General features: G+C 42.1%; 1 protein-coding gene across 2 annotated transcripts in view; it reads right to left on the bottom strand.

The window, feature by feature from the left end:
* The window catches only part of cacna2d3a (calcium channel, voltage-dependent, alpha 2/delta subunit 3a), a 243,042-nt gene that overhangs the window by 92,746 nt on the left and 129,965 nt on the right, over positions 1-20,331 (bottom strand). The window contains exons 13-16 of one of the 2 annotated variants that reach the window (XM_059503007.1): positions 11,415-11,548; positions 10,249-10,266; positions 1,135-1,206; positions 895-975 (exon numbers count right to left, since the gene is read on the bottom strand). In XM_059503007.1, coding sequence (XP_059358990.1) covers positions 895-975; positions 1,135-1,206; positions 10,249-10,266; positions 11,415-11,548 — 305 coding nt within the window. The remainder of the gene's footprint in view (positions 1-894; positions 976-1,134; positions 1,207-10,248; positions 10,267-11,414; positions 11,549-20,331) is intronic. The other variant, XM_059503008.1, reaches the window with a different exon arrangement.

Raw genomic sequence — 20,331 nt, forward strand, 5'->3', positions numbered from 1 at the left:
CCCAGGACTCTACCTTTTGTGGCAACTCGGTCAGCTACCATAGAACTAGACCTATAGGAGATGGAGGACTTTACTCTTTTTTTTTTCTGAAGAAGCACTTTCATTTGAAGAGTGTGCAGTTCAGTGAGCTGTAACACTTAACACACTTACTATGATCATTATCAACCATTTCAGTCACTCAAGTATGCAGGTGTGTGTGTGATTGTGCATTTCAGGACAGATAATGACTGCAATTAGCAGCTCCCAGCTAGTAAGTCTCAGCTCTACTTAACATTTTGTATTGGTTCTATAAAGTGTGTGTGCATTATATGGGTCTGTTCTTCAGTACTGATGTGACATGATTGATTGTTTGTGTGTTAAATAAATGAACATATTTTGGTACTTGAAGCCACATCTCTTGCCCTTTATTGAACAGACCTGTGATCCTTTTGGTGGGTAGACTTAGTTGCACCCCAGTGCCTATTCCCTGGCATAAGTTCTCAGGCTGGCAAAGTCAAGTTTATCTTTCTTTAGATTACATCTTGTTCGGGTATAGGCTCTCTACTTGACCACAATAGCAAGTTACAAATCATGGTCCATATCGATGTTACATCTAAAGTCTAATGACCATTTAAATAAGAAAGATAGTACATTTGACCAGCTTACTTGGAACTTGTAGTAAGCGCACCAAATTCAGAAGGCAAAACTGTAGATGTCACATAATTGTATGTGCTTTAGTGAACATTAAATTACAATGCCATCTTCTAGAAAATAAAATAATAAGTTTATTTAAATTATTGATTTATTATTATTTAATTAATTAATTCATCCATTCACACTCTCTGGTGCTAGACACAATCAACAGGAGTTCCAGGTTCTAATGAATGGACAGTTCTAGGTGATTTGTCTGTGTACCTTGTATTTGGGGATGGCCTTCAGTATTTCAGACACTGGAACATCTGTGCCAACTACTCCAAGAAGAATTCCTTTATTTCTCTTAAAACAATCAACACAACCATGTTAAAAGCCAAAAACTAAAACTAAAATTATATATATATATATATATATATATATATATATATATATATATATATATATATATATATATATAAGTTGTGATTTGTCATGTTTAAGTGGTTAAATGTTTTGACTCACAGTCTCATTCTTGGTGCTGAACACAGGCATGGCCACGGTAGTCATGAGCACAGGACCCTGAGCATCTTCCAGCTACACAAATACACAACAACACAAAGCAAAGACATGAATGAATATCACTCATTGCCTGGTTCTCATGGGAAAGTGATTGACCATCTGTTTTCACAGATTATTATTATTATTATTTTTTTTTTTTTTTTGACAAAATAATTAAAATAAATGAAACAAATTCATAAAGAAAATCTGAGATCAGTCTATTTTTGAATCGGATGTGTTTCTCAAGCAAACGAATCTGTGGACATAGTTCAGACATTATTTTTATTACTTTGATGTGTCTAGAGCAGGGTTAGTCAACATTGTTAGCCAAGTGTGTTTTATAAGATTTGGAGGTGAACTCTACAGGGTGCATTTCCCAAAAGCATTGTTAGTCAACTATGGTCAGGAGTTCCATCATTACCAACGTAGCTCAAAGATTCTGTGTCAGGATTCAATCAAATGTCTGTGCACGTCATATTATTACTTCTGCGTGGCCACGATGTAGAGCTCAGAGGATGTGTGTGACGTGATGATGGCAGTACTTTATACTGCTGAACCAACACGGTTCACCTGAGGGATGTGCACACATGATTTCAGGAAACAGTCATGACTAATTGGTTACTTTTCCAACAATGCATCATACTATGGATGTTCATCAGTTAACTACATCATTTTTTTCTTGTTTGATGGACATGCCTTTTCTTTTAACTGATGTTTTTGTTTTTTGTTGTTTTTGTTTTTTGCTTTGCTTTTTATTGCCATAAGACATATTTAGGTTATTTAAAGAGTAACTAAACCCTAAACCAACTTTTTTTAGTTAATGATCTATAAGAATGGGGCTTTATTAGTGCTGTTCATTGATTCGAGTAACTTTTTTGACATTTGAGTATAAAGTGTTTTAATTCTACAATATATGGTGTAAAAACGTGTGAGTGCTGCCCTCTTCAGGTTGAACGGTGGCTACTGCAGTTGATTTTTCCTATTGGATGTTGCGGTGGCAGGTGACGTAAGCAGTTTCCAGCTCACCACGCCCCTTGGTACGAGCTACCACGCCCTTGACAGTATAAAACCATCAAAATCACTGTAGTGGGTCAGGAGCTGGAATTGCGAGTATTGGTAACGACCAGGATAGACTAATATAGCATCTATTTAGCATAGCACTTATATAGTTATTTAGATCTTCAAGTTAGCGTAGATTTATCTGTATTTAGTACAGTGGTCAGGATGGTACGGAGGTGTGTTGCTGGTTGCTACAGCACTGGTGGACTGCATAGTTTACCAGCAGACTCTAAAATTAAGCGCCAGTGGTTGCATGCATTTGGGCTGGAAGACCGTGAGTTCCTGCCTAGAGCTAGAGTGTGCAAACTGCATTTTACACGGGGTTGCTTCTCCAACGCAATGGAGGTGGAAATGGGCTTCTCCACACAGCTCGCGCTGAAAAGCGACGCGGTGCGGGAGTTAAGACCGCAGTTTGAGTTGATATGAACAGACACCTCGACACCCTCCACTTCAGGTGAAAGTGGGGGAGAAAAGTCCTCTACTTCAAATGATCACTCTGTTGCAAAGCTACTTGCGTCACTACAGTCACTCTCCATTTTAGCGTCTCTGACAGCAGCTGTCAATCAATCCGTCACTGCGAGTCTCAGGAACATGCCGCACTCGCTCAGCCCCGCCCTCGGTTCGTCCCCTCTATCTCCGCTGTGATCTGCCCACTTTTCAGCATTTTTCAAATATTGTCAGTGGGTGGAGTCAGGCTCTGAGCAGGGGTTTAGTTACACTTTAAACAACTCTTGTTCCCTTTATCTGTCAAAGTGCTTAGCTAGTTGTGACATTATTATTATTACTGGAATAAGGATATGATTATTTTAGTTTTGTTGCTTGACCCATGTTTTCCCATTTTAGCCACCCTGATAATCTGATGAACTGTAGAATGTCAAAATGCTATATATATATATATATATATATATATATATATATATATATATATATATATATATATATATATAACTGTTATTTTTATCACTCTTTACATTCATTTAAATTATTTTTTTTAACTATAGGCTAATAAAGAAGACTGTTAACTGTGGCAACAATGCAACAGCAAACAGCAAATATAATAGCAGACACAATCAAGAATACACATGAATAATGTGAAATCTGTGATTAAATGGTAATGAATCTCTGAACGCTGAGACTCATGTGCACTCAGATCATGTGACCTCATGCTCAGGTGTGGATGGATGCGGCTCAGCTGCTGGGGACTCTGTGGCTGATGGCAGAGGCTGACCTGGAGAGGAGCTTTATCATCTGTATCTAAATATAAGCATGATTCATGCACAATTACACATTCACAATAACTCATTTGATGAATTCATGATCTGTAAACATCCAAAAGTCACAATCATACATTCTCACAAGAAGTCGGAAGTGGGGCAATGAGCTGTGCATAAGTGGAAGAGAGACAAATCAGCTCAAACTGTCATATATATTCTTCTCTTATTTACTCTGCTCTCTCGATGTGTCTGCAGGAGTACATGGTCTGTAAAATGATGGATGATTGAGCTGGGTTATGGTTAGAATTTGGAAGCACAACAATAGCTCAGACTCTGAGATCACTACACACACTCCGAGCATCTTCCAAATGCTCATGTGTTTTTTCTGTGATACTGAACAAAACTGAATTAGTCATCAGATATGCCACTGAAACCAGTTTTGGATCATATGGTTGACTGATGCCCAATATGTATTCTAAAACAGAGAAGTTTCATGCACTTTATCAGAGCTGACCTCTTATAAAATGTATTATAACAATGTTCTTAAATCCTACACTTAAATTCAACTAACTCCATTTAATATAAATCTAAACTGCCATATATTTTCATAAAATTGCAAATAACATGCAGTTAAGTTATGAAAACATCACATTCAGTGTGTATCTAAGTGTATTCCTTAAAAGTACACTCCACAAAAAAATAAATAAATTATATATATATATATTGAGTACAGCATCAAGTGATTTAAACTCCTGGGATATTGATCTGGTCAGTTAATTTAAGTAGCAGAGGGGGTTGTTAATCGGTTTCAGCTTTAGTGTCAATGAAATGAACAGGTGCATTAGATGGGCAACAATAAGGTGAGCCACAAAACAGGAATTGTTTTACAGTTGGAGGCCACTGACACTTTTTCCCTACTCATCTTTTCTGACTGTTTTTAACTAGTTTTGCATCTGGCTAGGGTCATTGTCACTACTGGTAGCATGAGACAATACCTGGACCCTACAGTAGATGCACAGGCAGTCCAACTCTTCCAGGATGGCACATCAATATGTTCCGTTGCCAGGTTTGCTTTGTCTCCCAGCACAGTCTCAAGAGCATGGAGGAGATTCCAGGAGACAGGCACTTACTCTAGGAGAGCTGGACAGGGCAGTATAAATTCCTAAACTCATCAGCAGGACAGGTATCTGCTCCTTTGTTCAAGCAGGAACAGAATGAGCACTGCCAGAGCCCTACAAAACAATCTCCAGACACCTGTCCAGGAACTCAGTGATGCCCTGGTCCAGATCAGGGAGGAAAAACCCCAGGACACCATCCATCATCTAATTAGGAGCATGCATGCACATTGGGGGGTAATACAAATTACAGAGTTCCATTTTGAGTTGCTACAATGAAATTTCAGCATAATGGACTAGCCTGCTATAAATCATTTCACTTTGATTCTTTTAATTCAGCCCTCTGTAGGTTGATCATTTTCATTTCTATCAACTGATGTGGCTGTCACGTGGGTGCGGGATGAACTCAAGCGCAGACAGAATGCACTACACACAAGGTTAATTAATGACAAAATGGGGAAAACAAAAGCCACGAGGGGGAAAACAACGACTAGGGAATAGACAAATAATTTAACAAAACTTAGACTAGACTAGAAACAAACAGTAAAACAAAAAGACTCTTCACTCAGGCAATCTCACAACAGAAATACAATCCACAGGTCTCACAACATTTGACAAAGTGTAACAATGAACCACACCAGACAGCGAACACAAGGGTATTGAAATAAGGAGACTAATGATAACATAACAGGTGACACAGGTAAAGCAATAATGACAAAATGAGGATAACAAGGGGACGGGGCAACACAAGCAAATGACCCAAAGACAAGGCCATGTGCTTGCACACAAAACACGGGCGTGTCATGATCCTGCCTCAAGACTGGAGAAAATCAAGGACACGAGTGCAGAATCATGACAGTAGCATCCTTTCATTCCTAACACATTACACAGTCCATTTCAGTATTTTTCCCCATTGAGGTCTGATGTGTTTTCAAAGCTTTCCTTTATTTTTATTTTTTTAACAGTGTTTATTTCCACAATAAGTACTCTTTTTACAGCTTTAAGGGGCAGCTTACCGAAGGGAACTTATATATATATATATATAAGTGGTGGGCATAGATCATTTTTTTAATCTAGATTAATTTCACTGTAATCTTGGAATTAATTAAAGATGCATCTAGATTAAAATGGCTCATTTGAATTCTGCCGAAGGCATTCAGAATATGTGTGCTACCCAAATAAATTAATGACTAAAAGTAAGTCTTTTAGAAAGGGTTTCTCAAGACAGGTGGTGCATTAGACCAGAAGCTCATCTCCTGTTTCCAAAATGCATTACAAGTTGCTTGAGAATGCTGTAAACGTATTCCACATTGCACACGGTGCAAACAACCTTACGGCTGTTTCACACATAATCCGTCTGCAGTGCGTATGCGTTTTGTATTTTTTTACGCACCCATTTTAACGGATTCCAGCGTTCATGCGTTGCGGTCCGTCAGTGCATTCCAGGAGCATTGTGTCTGCAGCAGTTTAGCTATTGCTTACATACCGAGTAGCGGACTGCAAATGCGTCCTGTGTGAAAGCACAATGAGTATGAGTCCGTGCTGCTTCTGCACCACATACGTAACACACACGGACTGCATACGCACTGCAGACGGAGTATGTGTGAAACAGACGTGCGTCTTGTCAAGGTTTCCATTGGGAAGCTTCTTTAAAAAAAAACATTTCCCTGAAGCAAACCCGGCGGCTTCAGCTGCATCCATGTTAGCATGTCACATTTGATGTGGTAATTTCACAGTATGCATACACACAGGTTTAAAGACTCATTCTCGCCCCCTACAGATTCGGCTAGGTATACATCCATGCTAAATGGTCATCATGGCTCGTGTAGTATAGACCCAGCTCCCAACCCAACGTTAAAAATAGATTAACTGCGATATTTTTTTTATCGCCCGATAAGAGTCTCACGTTAACGCAACAAGTTAACAGCGATAATGGCCCACCACTAACATGATCCTCGTGTTATGTACTTCTTCACCCCGTCACACTGGTGGAGAATGCGGGCGTTGCAGTGAAGAAGTTACCGACAAGGACCCCACTACATCCACTATCACCATCACTTGGTTTGTTGACGGACGTTTTTTTTTTCAGATTATTTTGCTCACGTCCGCTTCCTGTTTCCCCAGGTGGCGCTCCTCCCCCAACGATGGAAGATCTGCTGAAGCACCTCACCGAGGTGAGCATCCGCCAGCAACAGATCATTGAGCATATGGCCTCCCGACAAGGGGAAACGTAACGAGAGCTCACCGGCGCGCGAGTGGGTGCGGATCGTGGCGCCGTTGCTGACGGGAAAAGCGCAACGGGCATACTTTATGCTTAACCCTGAGCGGAGCGGTTCTTATGAAGAGTTGAAGAAGGAGATCTTGGGGCAGGTTGGACTGTCGCTCATTAGCGCCGCCCAACTGTTCCATAACTGGTCCTACAACCCACAAGCGGCCCGCTTGGAGGGGGCCGGGGGTTCCACCGCACACCAGGTAGCGGAGCACGTAGTAGTAGACCGCCTCCTACGGGCCCTTCCCCGTCCTCTCCGGCAGGCGGCCGGTATGCAGAACCCCACCAACGTCGACGAGCTGGCGGAGGCCACCCAACACCGGGAGGCTGGGGAGTGAGCGCCGCCCTTTCCCCGAAGGGTGGTCCAGGAGCGACGCGCGCCGGAGGGCACCCAGCGACCAGTCGGCAGGCCGGCGGTTCCCGGGCCACAGGATGAGCCCATGCCTACCAAAGTTCCCCACTCCCCTGGATGCTTGGCTGGCAGGCTGTGCCGTACACGCGGACACTCCAAATCAGGCCCAACGGGCGGAAGTGAAGATAAATGGCCGGCCGGTCCTCGCCCTCCTCGATTCTGGCAGCGCGGTCACCCTTGTCCGGCCAACTGTCCTTCCTTCACGGCCGGAACCCAAAGCCAGACTGCCCATTACCTGTGTCCAGCCTGTCAGCCCTGCCGGGAACCGCCCCCAGCACTGGACGACCACGAAGCCCGGACGGCGCCCCGTGCTGCTGGCCTCGGACAGCCCCAGAGAGGTTGAGTCTTCCCATCATAACCCTAACCTCTATTATGACCTCTTCCAGCAGGTGACTGGGGCTGGGGCCTTCGCCCAGGAGCAGCACGAGGATGACCGCCTCAAACACTGCTGGGCCCAAGTGAGGGTCGCCAATGGGAAGGACCTCCAACTGGCACCCCACCCAACACCTCACTTTGTGGTCGAAAACGGCCTGCTGTACTGTGTTGCACAGCGAAAAGGGGAGGAGAAAACCTTGCTAGTAGTCCCACGGACCAAGACAGAAGCAGTGATGGAGCTGCCCATCCTATGGCCTTCCACCTGGGGGCCCAAAACACCATCCAACGCACACGGGACCGTTTTCACTGGCCAGGCCTGGAGGCCGAGGTAAAACACTTCTGTCAGGCCTGTCCCTCCTGTCAGCGGACGTCTCCACGCACCCCTCCCCCCAGCCCGCTGATTCTGAGTCTGCCCGGGGACACGAACACATCCTGGTCATCCTGGACTATGCCACCCGCTACCCTGAGGCCATTCCCCTCCGCAAAGCCACTGCGAAAGCAATTGCCAAGGAGCTCTTCCTGTTGAGTAGTCGGGTCGGCGTACCATCCCAGATACTGACTGACCAGGGTACCCCCTTCATGTCCCGGGTGATGGCTTTCCTCTGCAAGCTTCTACAGATAAAACCATCATCCGGGAGCACCTGGCCAAAGCCCAGCAGGCCCAGCAACGACATTACAACAGGGCGGCCCAGCCACGGGAGTTTCAGCCAGGAGACCACATCATGGTCCTGTTCCCCACCGCCGCCTGTAAATTCTTGGCCAGCTGGCAAGGTCCCTACACTGTCACAGAAAGGATCGGCCCTGTCACCTACCGAGTCCGGCAGCCCAGAAGACACAGAGAGGACCAGCTGTACCACGTGAACCTTCTGAAGCGCTGGGTCGGGACCAGGCCCCATTTTGCAGCCCTCGCTCATCGACCTCCTGTGGCTGTGGAGATGGACCCCCACCTCTTGGCCGACCAAAATTCAGAGCTGCAACACCTGGTCAGTCAGTTCACCGATGTGTTCTCTCCCCTGCCAGGACGGACCCACGTACTCAAGCATGATATCCGCACAGCACCCGGAGTGATCGTCCGGCAGAGACCCTATTGTGTTCTGGAGGCTCGGCGACACGCCGTTGAGGAGGAAGTACAGGAGATGTTGAGGTTAGGGCCATCGAACCATCACACAGCCCCTGGTCCAGCCCCATTGTCATGGTTCCAAAGCCCGGTGGCACCTTCCGCTTTTGTAACGACTTGTGCAGCCTGAAAGAAGTCTCTGAGTTTGACGGCTACCCAATGCCGCGGGTCAATGAAATCTTGGATCGCCTGGGAAGGGCCCGGTACATTTCGACTCTCGACTTCACCAAGGGCTACTGGCAGGTCCCCCTAACCGAGAAAGCCAAGCCGAAGATGGCGTTCTCGACCCACAGTGGCCACTGCTAATACCGGGTCCTACCCTTCGGCCTGCATGGGGCTCCCGCCACCTTCCAGCGGCTAATGGACATCTTCCTGCGGCCCCACCAGGACTACATCGCCGCCTACCTGGACGATGTAGTCATACATTCTGAGACTTGGGAGGACCACCTGGAGCGGCTACGGAAGGTGCTGTCAGAACTCCGACGGGCTGGGCTGACCGCCAACCCCCGTAAGTGTCACCTGCCCCGCACCGAAGCCAAGTACCTCGGCTACCAAGTGGGCCGCGGCCTAATTCGACCCCAGGAGAAGAGGGTGGCGGCGATCCTTTGCGCCAGTCCCTGATGGGCTGCAGGTGTGACCGCTCAGCCCGTAATGAGCAGGTGCAAAGGATCGCCGCCACCCTCTTCTCCTGGGGTCGAATGAGACCTCCAGACAGCAGCGTGTGACCGCCAGCCCCAAAGGACACGGACTTCACGGACCCACACAGCACTGCGCACCGAAGGAGAAGAGAACGCTGAGCACTGAGCACCGGAAACCCCTCACGTTGGCTATTTCCCCTTCACGGTTGACAATAAAATCCACCCTTCGGGGAACTTACCTTGATCCTCGTGTTGTGTACTTCTTCACCCCGTCACAATATATATATATATATATATATATATATATATATATACATATATTATTCATTTAGTTAGTTTTACTCCAGCAGAATAGCAGAGAGTGACAATGTTTGGAAGAAAATATTGTGTTTTGAAGAGACTAAAGTTCTGCTGTTCATGTGGGGTGCAAAAAATGACAAATTCAAGAAGCTGAAATTAGGTACATCCTTAAAGTAAACTAGTAAAACTATGAGACGATGCAGTGTTTTTAAGAATATTGTACAGTATATCAGCTACAGAATTGTATAGGTTTGTCAAGCCAGGCAACCAGTAAAGAAAGAGTTGATGTGTAATTATGAACAAGTCATGTCTTTCTCTGCCAACACATACAAAGACTTCTATTAACTGCAATACAGGTACTCTGAGTGCACAGATGACTGGAAAATCAAGTATGGCACTGATACAGACTACACAATGTCTTCACTTAAAAAATAAAAAAAGATAATGAGAAGTCAAATAAGAATGAAAACTTTTCCAAACTGCACACAATATAATGTAACAAAGCAGATCCACGTAATGGTTTAATGTGCTATGTAGAAACACGACTAATCACAATCAAAATGTGAATTAAACCTTTACCTTTTGAGCCTGTGGACGCTACAGAGACAAAAGACAAACTATGATCAAATGAGTGTTCACACACAAATTACAACTTCTCCTGGTCATTACTTCCTAAAGTCTGGATTTGAAATACATTCTGAAAAACCTTTTAATACAAATGTATAAGCTCTCTGTTAAAGTGGTGGACAAAATTATTAGAAGACTAGTATTTTCACCAGCTAAAAAATGGTTTTAAATCTGTTATTTTTATCTTTTGCTATAACGTGTCAGTAGGAAATATCAGTTCAAATTTCCAAACATTAATTTGTCCATTAATTGTAATAATCCAGTGAGAGTGCTTGAGATGTGATCTGATCATCATCAGTCTGTCTGGAGTGACATGAAGAAACAGAACAAACTGAGACAGACTCAATCCAGAAGAACTGTGTCTCCAAGACGCTTCAAGGCTATGATTTCTTTATAACCTACTATTTTTTTTTCTTGGTCTGCGACACTTTTTCCTATTGTGTTGACATGCAGCAGAATGTTAAATGAATTGTAAAGGCGAATAAAAATAACAAATAGCTAAACATTTTTACAACCTACATTATTATTTTCTCTGTGACACTATGTTTCCTACTATGTTCACAGCAAAATGTTAAACAAATTTTGTGTCTTGACAAGACGAATAAAATTACAAACAGGTCTACTATTTATTAGCCTGTCTCTCTTTCCTTCAGTAGTGGAAATTTAAATGTGAGGATCTGGAACGAGATCTAAATTTAGCAAGTACAGTCAGGTCGGTAAGAAAATAATTCTAAGTGAACAGCAGGTGAACAAAGAGTGAATATATAGTGGAAGCAGGAGGCTGCGGAATATAACTTGGCAGGAGCGGGACTAAAAAAATAAAGGGAGACCCCTACAATGGTGTTGACTGCGTCATCAAAAAGGCGAGATGATAATATTGGGTTGTCCAGCAGAAAAGTTTTTTTTTTTTCTTTGTCCATGATCACAGTTTTAGCCATATATGAGGCCCTTGCCAGCACTCAGAATGTTTGCACTGTATCCTGATCTGCATAAAAAATTTAACCAGTACAGACAGTGTATTTAAATGGGAACAAGTGGGCACAATACACAATGCTCTTTTCTGTGTGCATGGCGTCAACAATGAAAAAAATTCAAAAGCACAAATATGTTACACTTACAGTGTTATCAACATAGGCTTCTGTCCACACCATGTCATGCTCTCGATCAATGACCTTCGGCCGACTGAGCACATGCAGATACTCCATCACATTCTCCTGAACATCTGCCAGTGTGGAGATCTGGGTAAAATAACCTGACAACACAGAAGAAAAATATATATATATATTAATATAATGATATATATTCAATGATGTGTGAATACATACACAAAATGTAAAACTATATACAAACGTTAAAACACTCAACGATTTGTTGTCTGCTGTCATGAGTGAGTGTATACATTTGTTCACATGCTAATTCTACACTAATGTAGGAAATCAAATTGTGTGCTAAAGCATACAGCCAAACAGTCAGCCTACAGCTCTCTCCTCAACCAGCACCAGTGTGCAGCATCCACCATGGCAGCCAGAGTACAATGGTTCCTGTGTGCTAACCACACACCAGATACAGGTGGAGAGGAGAGAAGGTCATACAGTAGGTAGACACCTTTATTTTTCACTTTATTTTTTCACATCTTTATTTTTCTTTGTTTAAATTGAGAAACTTGTGTATTACATAAATTCAATGCACACAGACTGAAGTAGTTTAAGTATTTGGTTCTTGTAATTGTGATCATTTTGGCTCACATTTAACAAAAACCCACCAATTCACAATCTCAACAAATTAGAATACTTCATAAAAACAATAAAATAAAATAAAATAAAATAAAATATTTAGTGAATTGTTGGCCTTCGTGAAAGTATGTTCATTTACAATTCAGCGTGGCATGGAGGTGATCAGTTTGTGGCACTGCTGAGGTGGTATGGAAGCCCAGGTTTCTTTCACAGTGGCCTTCAGCTCATCTGCATTTTTTGGTCTGTTGTTTCTCATTTTCCTCTTGACAATACCCCATAGATTCTCAATGGGTTTTCAAAAAAACAATGGACCAGCACCAGCAGATGACATTCAGAATCAGAATCAGAATGAGCTTTTATTGCCAGGTATGTTTACACATACGAGGAATTTGTTTTCGTGACAGAAGCTTCGCAGTACAACAGAATGACAGCGACAGAACATAAAACACATAATAAAAGAATATAAAAATACAAAAAATACAAATAAGTAGACAAGGAATGAAATATACAAATTGACAATTGTAGGCAGGTATATTACAAAAATGCAGTTATGTATGTACATGTATATTATGTGCAAAATTTAAGTGTATAGTGTGTATTTAAGTGTATAGTGTGTATTTAAGTGTAAAATTTAAGTGTATTAAGTGTAAAATTTAAGACATTGCACCCCAAATCATCACAGACTGTGGAAACTTAACACTGGACTACAAGCAACTTGGGCTATGAGCTTCTCCACCCTTCCTCCAGACTCTAGGGCCTTGGTTTCCAAATGAAATACAAAACTTGCTAGAATCTGAAAAAAGGACTTTGGACCAATGACAACAGTCCATTTCTTCTCCTTAGCCCAAGTAAAATGCCTCTGACATTGTCTGTGGTTCATGAGTGGCTTAACAAGAGGAATACAACAACTGAAGCCAAATTCCTTGACATGTCAGTGTGTGGTGGCTCTTGATGCCCCAGCCTCAGTCCATTCCTTGTGAAGTTCTCTAAAATCCTTGAATCCAGTTTGCTTGACAATTCTCATAAGGCTGCAGTTCTCTCGGTTGGTTGTGCATCTTTTTTTTCCACACTTTTTTGTTCCACTCAACTTTCTGTTAACATGCTTGGATACAGCACTCTGTGAGCAGCCAGCTTATTGGCAATCAATTTTTGTGACTTACAGTACACCCCTTGTTAAGGGTGTCAATGATTGTCAGAGACCATTCTGAAGGCTCAGGAAACTTTTGCAGGTGTTTTGAGTTGATTAGCTGATTGTCATGTCATGATATTCTAATTTGTTGAGATAGTGAATTGGTGGGTTTTTGTTAAACGTGAGCAAGAATCATCAAAATTGACAGAACCAAAGACTTAGACTACTTCAGTCTGTGTGCATTGAATTTATTTAATACATGAGTTTCACAATTTGAGTTGAATCACTGAAATAAATGAACTTTTCTTCAACATTCTAATTTATTGAGAAGCACCTGTAGTATCCTGTCAGCTATAACCTTTGCATGGTCTTATTTACTGTCAGTTCAAGTATCAGCAACACAGTGTTGCCACCCAAAACTGTTATTAAAAAAAGTAAATAAAAATACAAAAATAGGTCTAAAAATAATCAAAAATTATTTAAAATCTTTTGCAAATAGGATAATATAAAGATATTTGCCGTGATCCTGTCACTGCACATCCGTTTATTCACCACACAGACTTTCACATGACACAGTACACCCTGGACTTCATTTCCCATAAATCCCTGCCTAGGAAATCATTATTGAATCTCACCTGTTTCCCATCAGTGACACTATAAAGGCTGCACTCATCCACACACACATTGCGAAGTCTTGTTTAGTTCTGTCTGGAATTTCTGAGCGGTTTCCTAGTGTTTGTTTCTTCCGTGTTTGACTTTGGATTGTGTATACCGACTTTGATTCTCTGCCAGCTGCCCCGACCTTTGCCTGGTATTGTTGCTGTTTCTGGATATCCCTTGACACACTTGATGCTGTTCCTGATTTCTTAAAAATTATATTTATGGCACTTGGATAGGTATGTCCTATGCAACTGTTTTGATAGAGGGAAACAAGATGTGTCTAGTTTTAACATTATTTCAGTCATGACAACTCTTGGGATACATTATACTTTTTAATTTAATAATGTTAATAAACTGTGTATACGTTTGGTCTCGGCTGACCAGATCTGCTGTGATGCTGCTGCTAAATGCTTAGATCATAAAATCAAAAGGAAACATGCTGCTGCTGTAGAGGAATATCCTTGTAGCAGATCTAGGCAGGTGGTGCCTATTAATTAAAGGGGTCATCCGATGGCCATTTTCCACAAATTGATATGATTCTTTAGGGTCTTAATGGTAGTGTAAAACAACACCCTTTTTACCATGTCAAACACAGCTCTGTTCACAGTGACCCGTTTCGGTGCATGTCCCTTTAAATGCTAATGAGCTCTGCTGCCCCTTCGCTCTCTTCCTTGAGGTGATGAGCCATTTATCATATGCTAAAGAATGGTTGAATCTATTATGGTAAAATAAGTTGAAGCACTTGCAAAGACACTTATATCAGTTTATCTGTTGGTTGACCATCAAAATAAAGTCTTAGCATATATTTAAAGTAGCAGACATACTGATACTCTAATGACCGCTAGTTGATATGTAGTTGCAGAGTTACTTATCAACAGCTGTCTAAAGGGTACCATCATAATTTAAACTGATATTACAATAAAAATAGTTCAAAGCAAATGTGTCATATTACACATCCATCTGATCTGATATTTTATCTTACGGCAGTTTGAGATCATTGTATTATTATTATTACTTATAAGTGGTCTTTGACCGCTTTAAGTAAAGTAGCATAAGGAAAAATGGCAAGATATGAGACTTATAATACATTATTCTATGAGAAATATAATACATTGTAAAAGCGGATGCAACATGTTCATTGTGACATAAAGCATCATACTCTTAAAAGCTATAACCATAAATAAGTAAATATTATAATATATTAAAACTGTTTTTATGAATATTCATGAGATGATACAACATATTATAAGGTTTTTTATAATGCATTATGCATTCATTGTAATGCTTTAAGAATACCCTTATAATGTATTATAAATATGAGCTTAGAAAGTGTTAGCAAAAAACCTTACACTCAGTTCTGAAGGTGAAACTGGATCAAAAATGATTTGTGCAAACAGAGACGCTTTTATGTAGATCAAGGGGTCCCTTCAAAAACAAAAGTAATCCACTGCATCTTCAGTGGCTCAGATGTCAGGAGTAAATGAGTATGCTCTGTTATGTTCATTATTACATCCGATATCAGAACACCTCAATCGTTTAGGAGTCATTCTTGTCTACATCTGCTCCGGCGGTGAAACAATGGTGGACTGATGACAGTGTCTAAGGTAAAATGCTAGTGTCAATCAACAATCGTGGGAGTAGCCTGGGTCTGTGTGACATCACACAGACAGACATCTGAGAATGGCCTTGAAATGAGAAATATGAAATTATTTATAGAGATTATTATTTTATTTTTGTTTTATCACTATAGGTTGGTTGTGTACTAGACCAGAGGTCCCCCCAGTTTATTTTTTTTTTCATCTGTTACAGAAGGATAAAGCCAGAATATTAAATGTAATGGATGTATTGTATATTTACTAAGTAATCGTCTGTTTTGTAGAGGGGGTTCAAAATTAAAAATTTCACCTGAGATTCAGAGTCAAATTACAAGGGGGTAAAATAACTTCAGAAAGATGGCAGCACCATGTTATTTTTACAGAAATTAGTAGGTCTATTAGTAAAATCTGTTGACTTTAGCAATTATTTATTCCCTTGAGGTTTGCATTCCTGTAATTCAAGAGGCATTAAAGGTGCCATGTGCAAAAATTGAGGTAAAAATATTAAAAAAATTACCTACACGCATCAATATAATATTATATTCGCTAATATTTGTCTGTTTCTCTCTTGTTCCGAGGTCACCGTGGCCACCAGATCCAGTCTGTGTCCAGATCAGAGGGTCACTGCAGTCACCCGGATCCAGTACGTATCCAGACCAGATGGTGGATCAGCTCCTAGAAAGGACCTCTACATCCCTGAAAGACAGCGGAGACCAGGACAACTAGAGCCCCAGATACAGATCCCCTGTAAAGACCTTGTCTCAGAGGAGCACCAGGACAAGACCACAGGAAACAGATGATTCTTCTGCACAATCTGACTTTGCTGCAGCCTGGAATTGAACTACTGGTTTCGTCTGGTCAGAGGAGAACTGGCCCCCCAACTGAGCCTGGTTTCTCCCAAGGTTTTTTTCTCCATTCTGTCACCGATGGAGTTTCGGTTCCTTGCCGCTGTCGCCTCTGGCTTGCTTAGTTGGGGACACTTCATCTACAGCGATATCGTTGACTTGATTGCAAATAAATGCACAGACACTATTTAACTGAACAGAGATGACATAACTGAATCCAATGATGAACTGCCTTTAACTCTCATTTTTGCATTATTGACACTGTTTTCCTAATGAATGTTGTTCAGTTGCTTTGACGCAATGTATTTTGTTTAAAGCGCTATATAAATAAAGGTGACATTGACATTGACATCAAAAGTATGAGAAGAAATAAGGGCGATGATGTCATTAAAAAAAATGTCAAGTTATAGTGCTGCAGAGATATCAACCTTAATTAGCAGTAGCATTACTAGCCCCGGCCCGACAGGTGTCGTAATACCAGTTTCGGCCATGGGAGGCGGTATGCGGGCAACATAACCACCAGCCACCCTGCAATACACGAATAACTCGCACGGCTTGTGGGCGTACTTATACCTGATGTCAATCATGTGGAAAGTACAGCCCACTACTTCAGTTCAGGGAAGAGAGCGGAAGGATGACTTAAGCCCTTGGCAAGAGACCACCACCCGCTACAGGGAAACAACCGCGCTCGGAATCACAAATCAAATCCGATAAGAAAAGGAGCTGAACCAGAGTAAACATCGGCACTGCTTTCAATCGCTGGAGACAACTGATGGACCTGAAAGAAATGAGGTTCGACACCGAACTTGCAACATTTCTTTTGGATTGGTAAGTTAGATGCTGTTAGTATTTCGCTAGAAGTTTGTTTTATATGTTTGTGTATTTTTTTTCAGGAAGTTATAACATAGAAATGTATCGAAGGCTGTTCTATAAACGTGCTAATGTTAGCGATGGCTAACCGTAGCTGAGTTTGATAATTAGCTAGCTATAACTTACCCATTTTTTATATCATAAGTAACCTGCTCTAACTAGTCTGTTGGTCTCCGTGTCCTCTTTGCTTCGTGGTTTTTCTGTATGTGAGAAAATTGATGTGTGGCGTGAAAGCATGTGAAAAGAGTCAATTGCGTGTGTCTCACGGTGAATGCTTGAGAGTTGGCAGCTCTGGTTACGTTGGTTGGCGCTAGCTTGGTCAACATCAGCTGTCTGATGTTGACCAATGATGTTGACAGAATGCTGCCTGTCAAATTAATTTAATTCAAATAATGTGTATATACAACTCAATGTAATATGAACAAAACGAATATGAACATATTCACTGGGAAAGGTGAAGGGGAGTAGCTTGAAGATGTCATGTTTCAAAATCACTTGACATAACCAAACGTCCTCTTATGGCAGCGGTTCTCAATTCCAGTCCTCGCGCCCCACTGCTCTGCATATTTTGCACGTTTCTCTTTGTTAACACACCTGATTCAGATAATCAGCTCGTTAGAAATAAACTCCGTTCATGAACTGTTTTTCAAATGTTCATTGCTCCCTACTCTCTGAGCAGGAGAAATCTGTTGAAGTTTACCTCACATCGAAACATTCAATCACTGATTTGTGCTGTGCAGCATCTTTAAACATGGACAACTATGACATCATATACCTCTGTAAATCAATACAATTTAAATTCACGTCTTGCACACTTCAATGCACTTTGATTGGAACATATAGCTACGTTCACTTCGAACTGGAATCATGGCTGAATATCCTGTGATGTCCACTTCGCAGGGCACTTATGTTCGAATAGAACAAATGTCTGAAGCGCTAAGAGAAACGTTCAAAATGTGCAGAGCAGTGGGGCGCGAGGACTGCAATTGAGAACCGCTGTCTTATAGGCTTCACCTATGCTCTAGGATTGTTGTGAAGGTAGGGGCGGAGCATAGAGACTATGCCGTTTCTCTTTTGTTACTCTAGAGTAGACCAATTCACTTTATTGAGGCATACTGCCCCCATCTGGTATGGAATGTGGAGTATGACTTGATTTTTTTGCCAGATATGACAGATGGCACCTTTAAAGATATCTTAATATGCTTTTACATATTAGTTCCTAAAGGGGTAATCGGATGCGACATGCACTTTTACAAATTGTTTGAACTGAAATATGTGCTGGCAGTGTGTGGTTGAGTTGACATGAACACACATACACACACACACACACATTTGATTATTTTATTTGGAATGACAAATACTGATTAAAACAACACAGCATCCAAATATTCACAAAGAGCCTATTATGTTTCACCTGACAATACAGACAATGCAAGTAGCAACCACATTAATAAGTAGGCTATGGATAAAGGTGACATCGTCTTCTCCAAACATGCAGACTGCCTATGATTGCTGACACAGAACAATATCTGGTTGTTTGCTTAGAGGTCTTTCGGGAAGTCGTGGCCTAATGGTTAGAGAGTCGGACTCCCAATCGAAAGGTTGTGAGTTCGAGTCCCGGGCCGGCAGGAATTGTGGGTGGGGGGAGTGCATGTACAGTTCTCTCTCCACCTTCAATACCACGACTTAGGTGCCCTTGAGCAAGGCATCGAACCCCCAACTGCTCCCCGGGCGCCGCAGCATAAATGGCTGCCCACTGCTTCGGGTGTGTGCTCACAGTGTGTGTGTGTGTGTTCACTGCTCTGTGTGTGTGCACTTCGGATGGGTTAAATGCAGAGCACAAATTCTGAGTATGGGTCACCATACTTGGCTGAATGAATGTCACTTCACTTTTTACTCAGTCCAGCAATCTGCAAGCCTCTGACACATAATCTGTGCACATGTCCCAAGCTACCAAAAATAAGAATAATCAGTTTGATCGTGTAACCACACACTGCCACTGTCGGGAGAGTTTGCAGCCGAGCTTTAAAGGTGCTCTAAGTGATGTCACACATTTTTAAGGCCAAAACATTTTTTGCCACATCCAGCAAACATCTCCTCACTATCCGCTAGCTGCTTGTCCCCTGAACACACTGTAAAAAAACGGGGTCTCTCTAGACACCACAGGCTCCACAAACAACAAGAAAAACAAACTGGGCTCACCCGCACCACAAAACATAACAAACTGTTCCAGCCAATAACCGACAAGAAGATTTGGGGGTGGGGTTTGGGGGGTAGTGCACGGATGAGGAGGAGGGAGGGTCTAGCTAGCCTCCGTTTTGTTTGACAACAATTTGAAAGTCAACAAGAAGTTACAACTCCCGGCATCGCTTAGAGCACCTTTAATAACAAATTTTAAGATATCTTCGTTGATGGCTGAATTTTGTAATGCAGAGTGTGAGACTGTATGATCCGTGCTCTGCAGGCATGCAAGTTTCCCCTGAAGGTGCAGGTTAACCCAGTAATCGCACTGTTGTTCTTGAAACTATTGGAGGATTTAATACCTGCACGTCCGGCTGTTTAACCTCTCACTGGTTCCAGTGTGATGTATAGATGCCTCAGCATACACATTTGGATCCATAATCTGCCCCTGACTGATATTTACCTGCTCCCCGCCAGTATGTGCCCAGTTCAGCTCTATGTTGTTATTGCTGCACAAATCATTCAGATCGGGCCAATCCGAACGTACTCCGAATCCCGTAGCTCTGGTATCCAGTTTTCTGCTAGGTTTCTTCCGGAAACCGAGGAAACCTGCTTCTCCGTCTGCAGCATAGGGGACCTTATACTCATAAACTTTATTCATGTCATTTATCGCAGAAAGGGGTTCTGGGTAAGTGCTGTTGTTTAGAATTATATCTATTGCCTTACTCCTATGGTGTTCACAAAGATAGGCTAGTTCGTTTTCACTTACCACTCTGGGTTCTCTCATACTGTTGTCGCTTCATTGAGCGATGGCTGGATGGTTTCCCGTACGAAGCGCAGCTGCTGATTTATCCATTCAGTGAGCGTCTCTGAGTCGGGCCTCGGTGAGAGTACTTTACAGAGGGGGAATTTCCAAAGGATTCTTACGGTGTATTTTAGCAAAGGTATTCCTAATGGTCTCTCATCTCTGTGAGTTGCTGTATAAGATCCATTTCTGTAGTATACTCCACATAAGATGGTTA

The sequence above is a fragment of the Carassius carassius genome, chromosome 21 (assembly GCF_963082965.1).
Source record: "Carassius carassius chromosome 21, fCarCar2.1, whole genome shotgun sequence".
NCBI classification, from domain to species: Eukaryota; Metazoa; Chordata; class Actinopteri; order Cypriniformes; family Cyprinidae; genus Carassius; species Carassius carassius.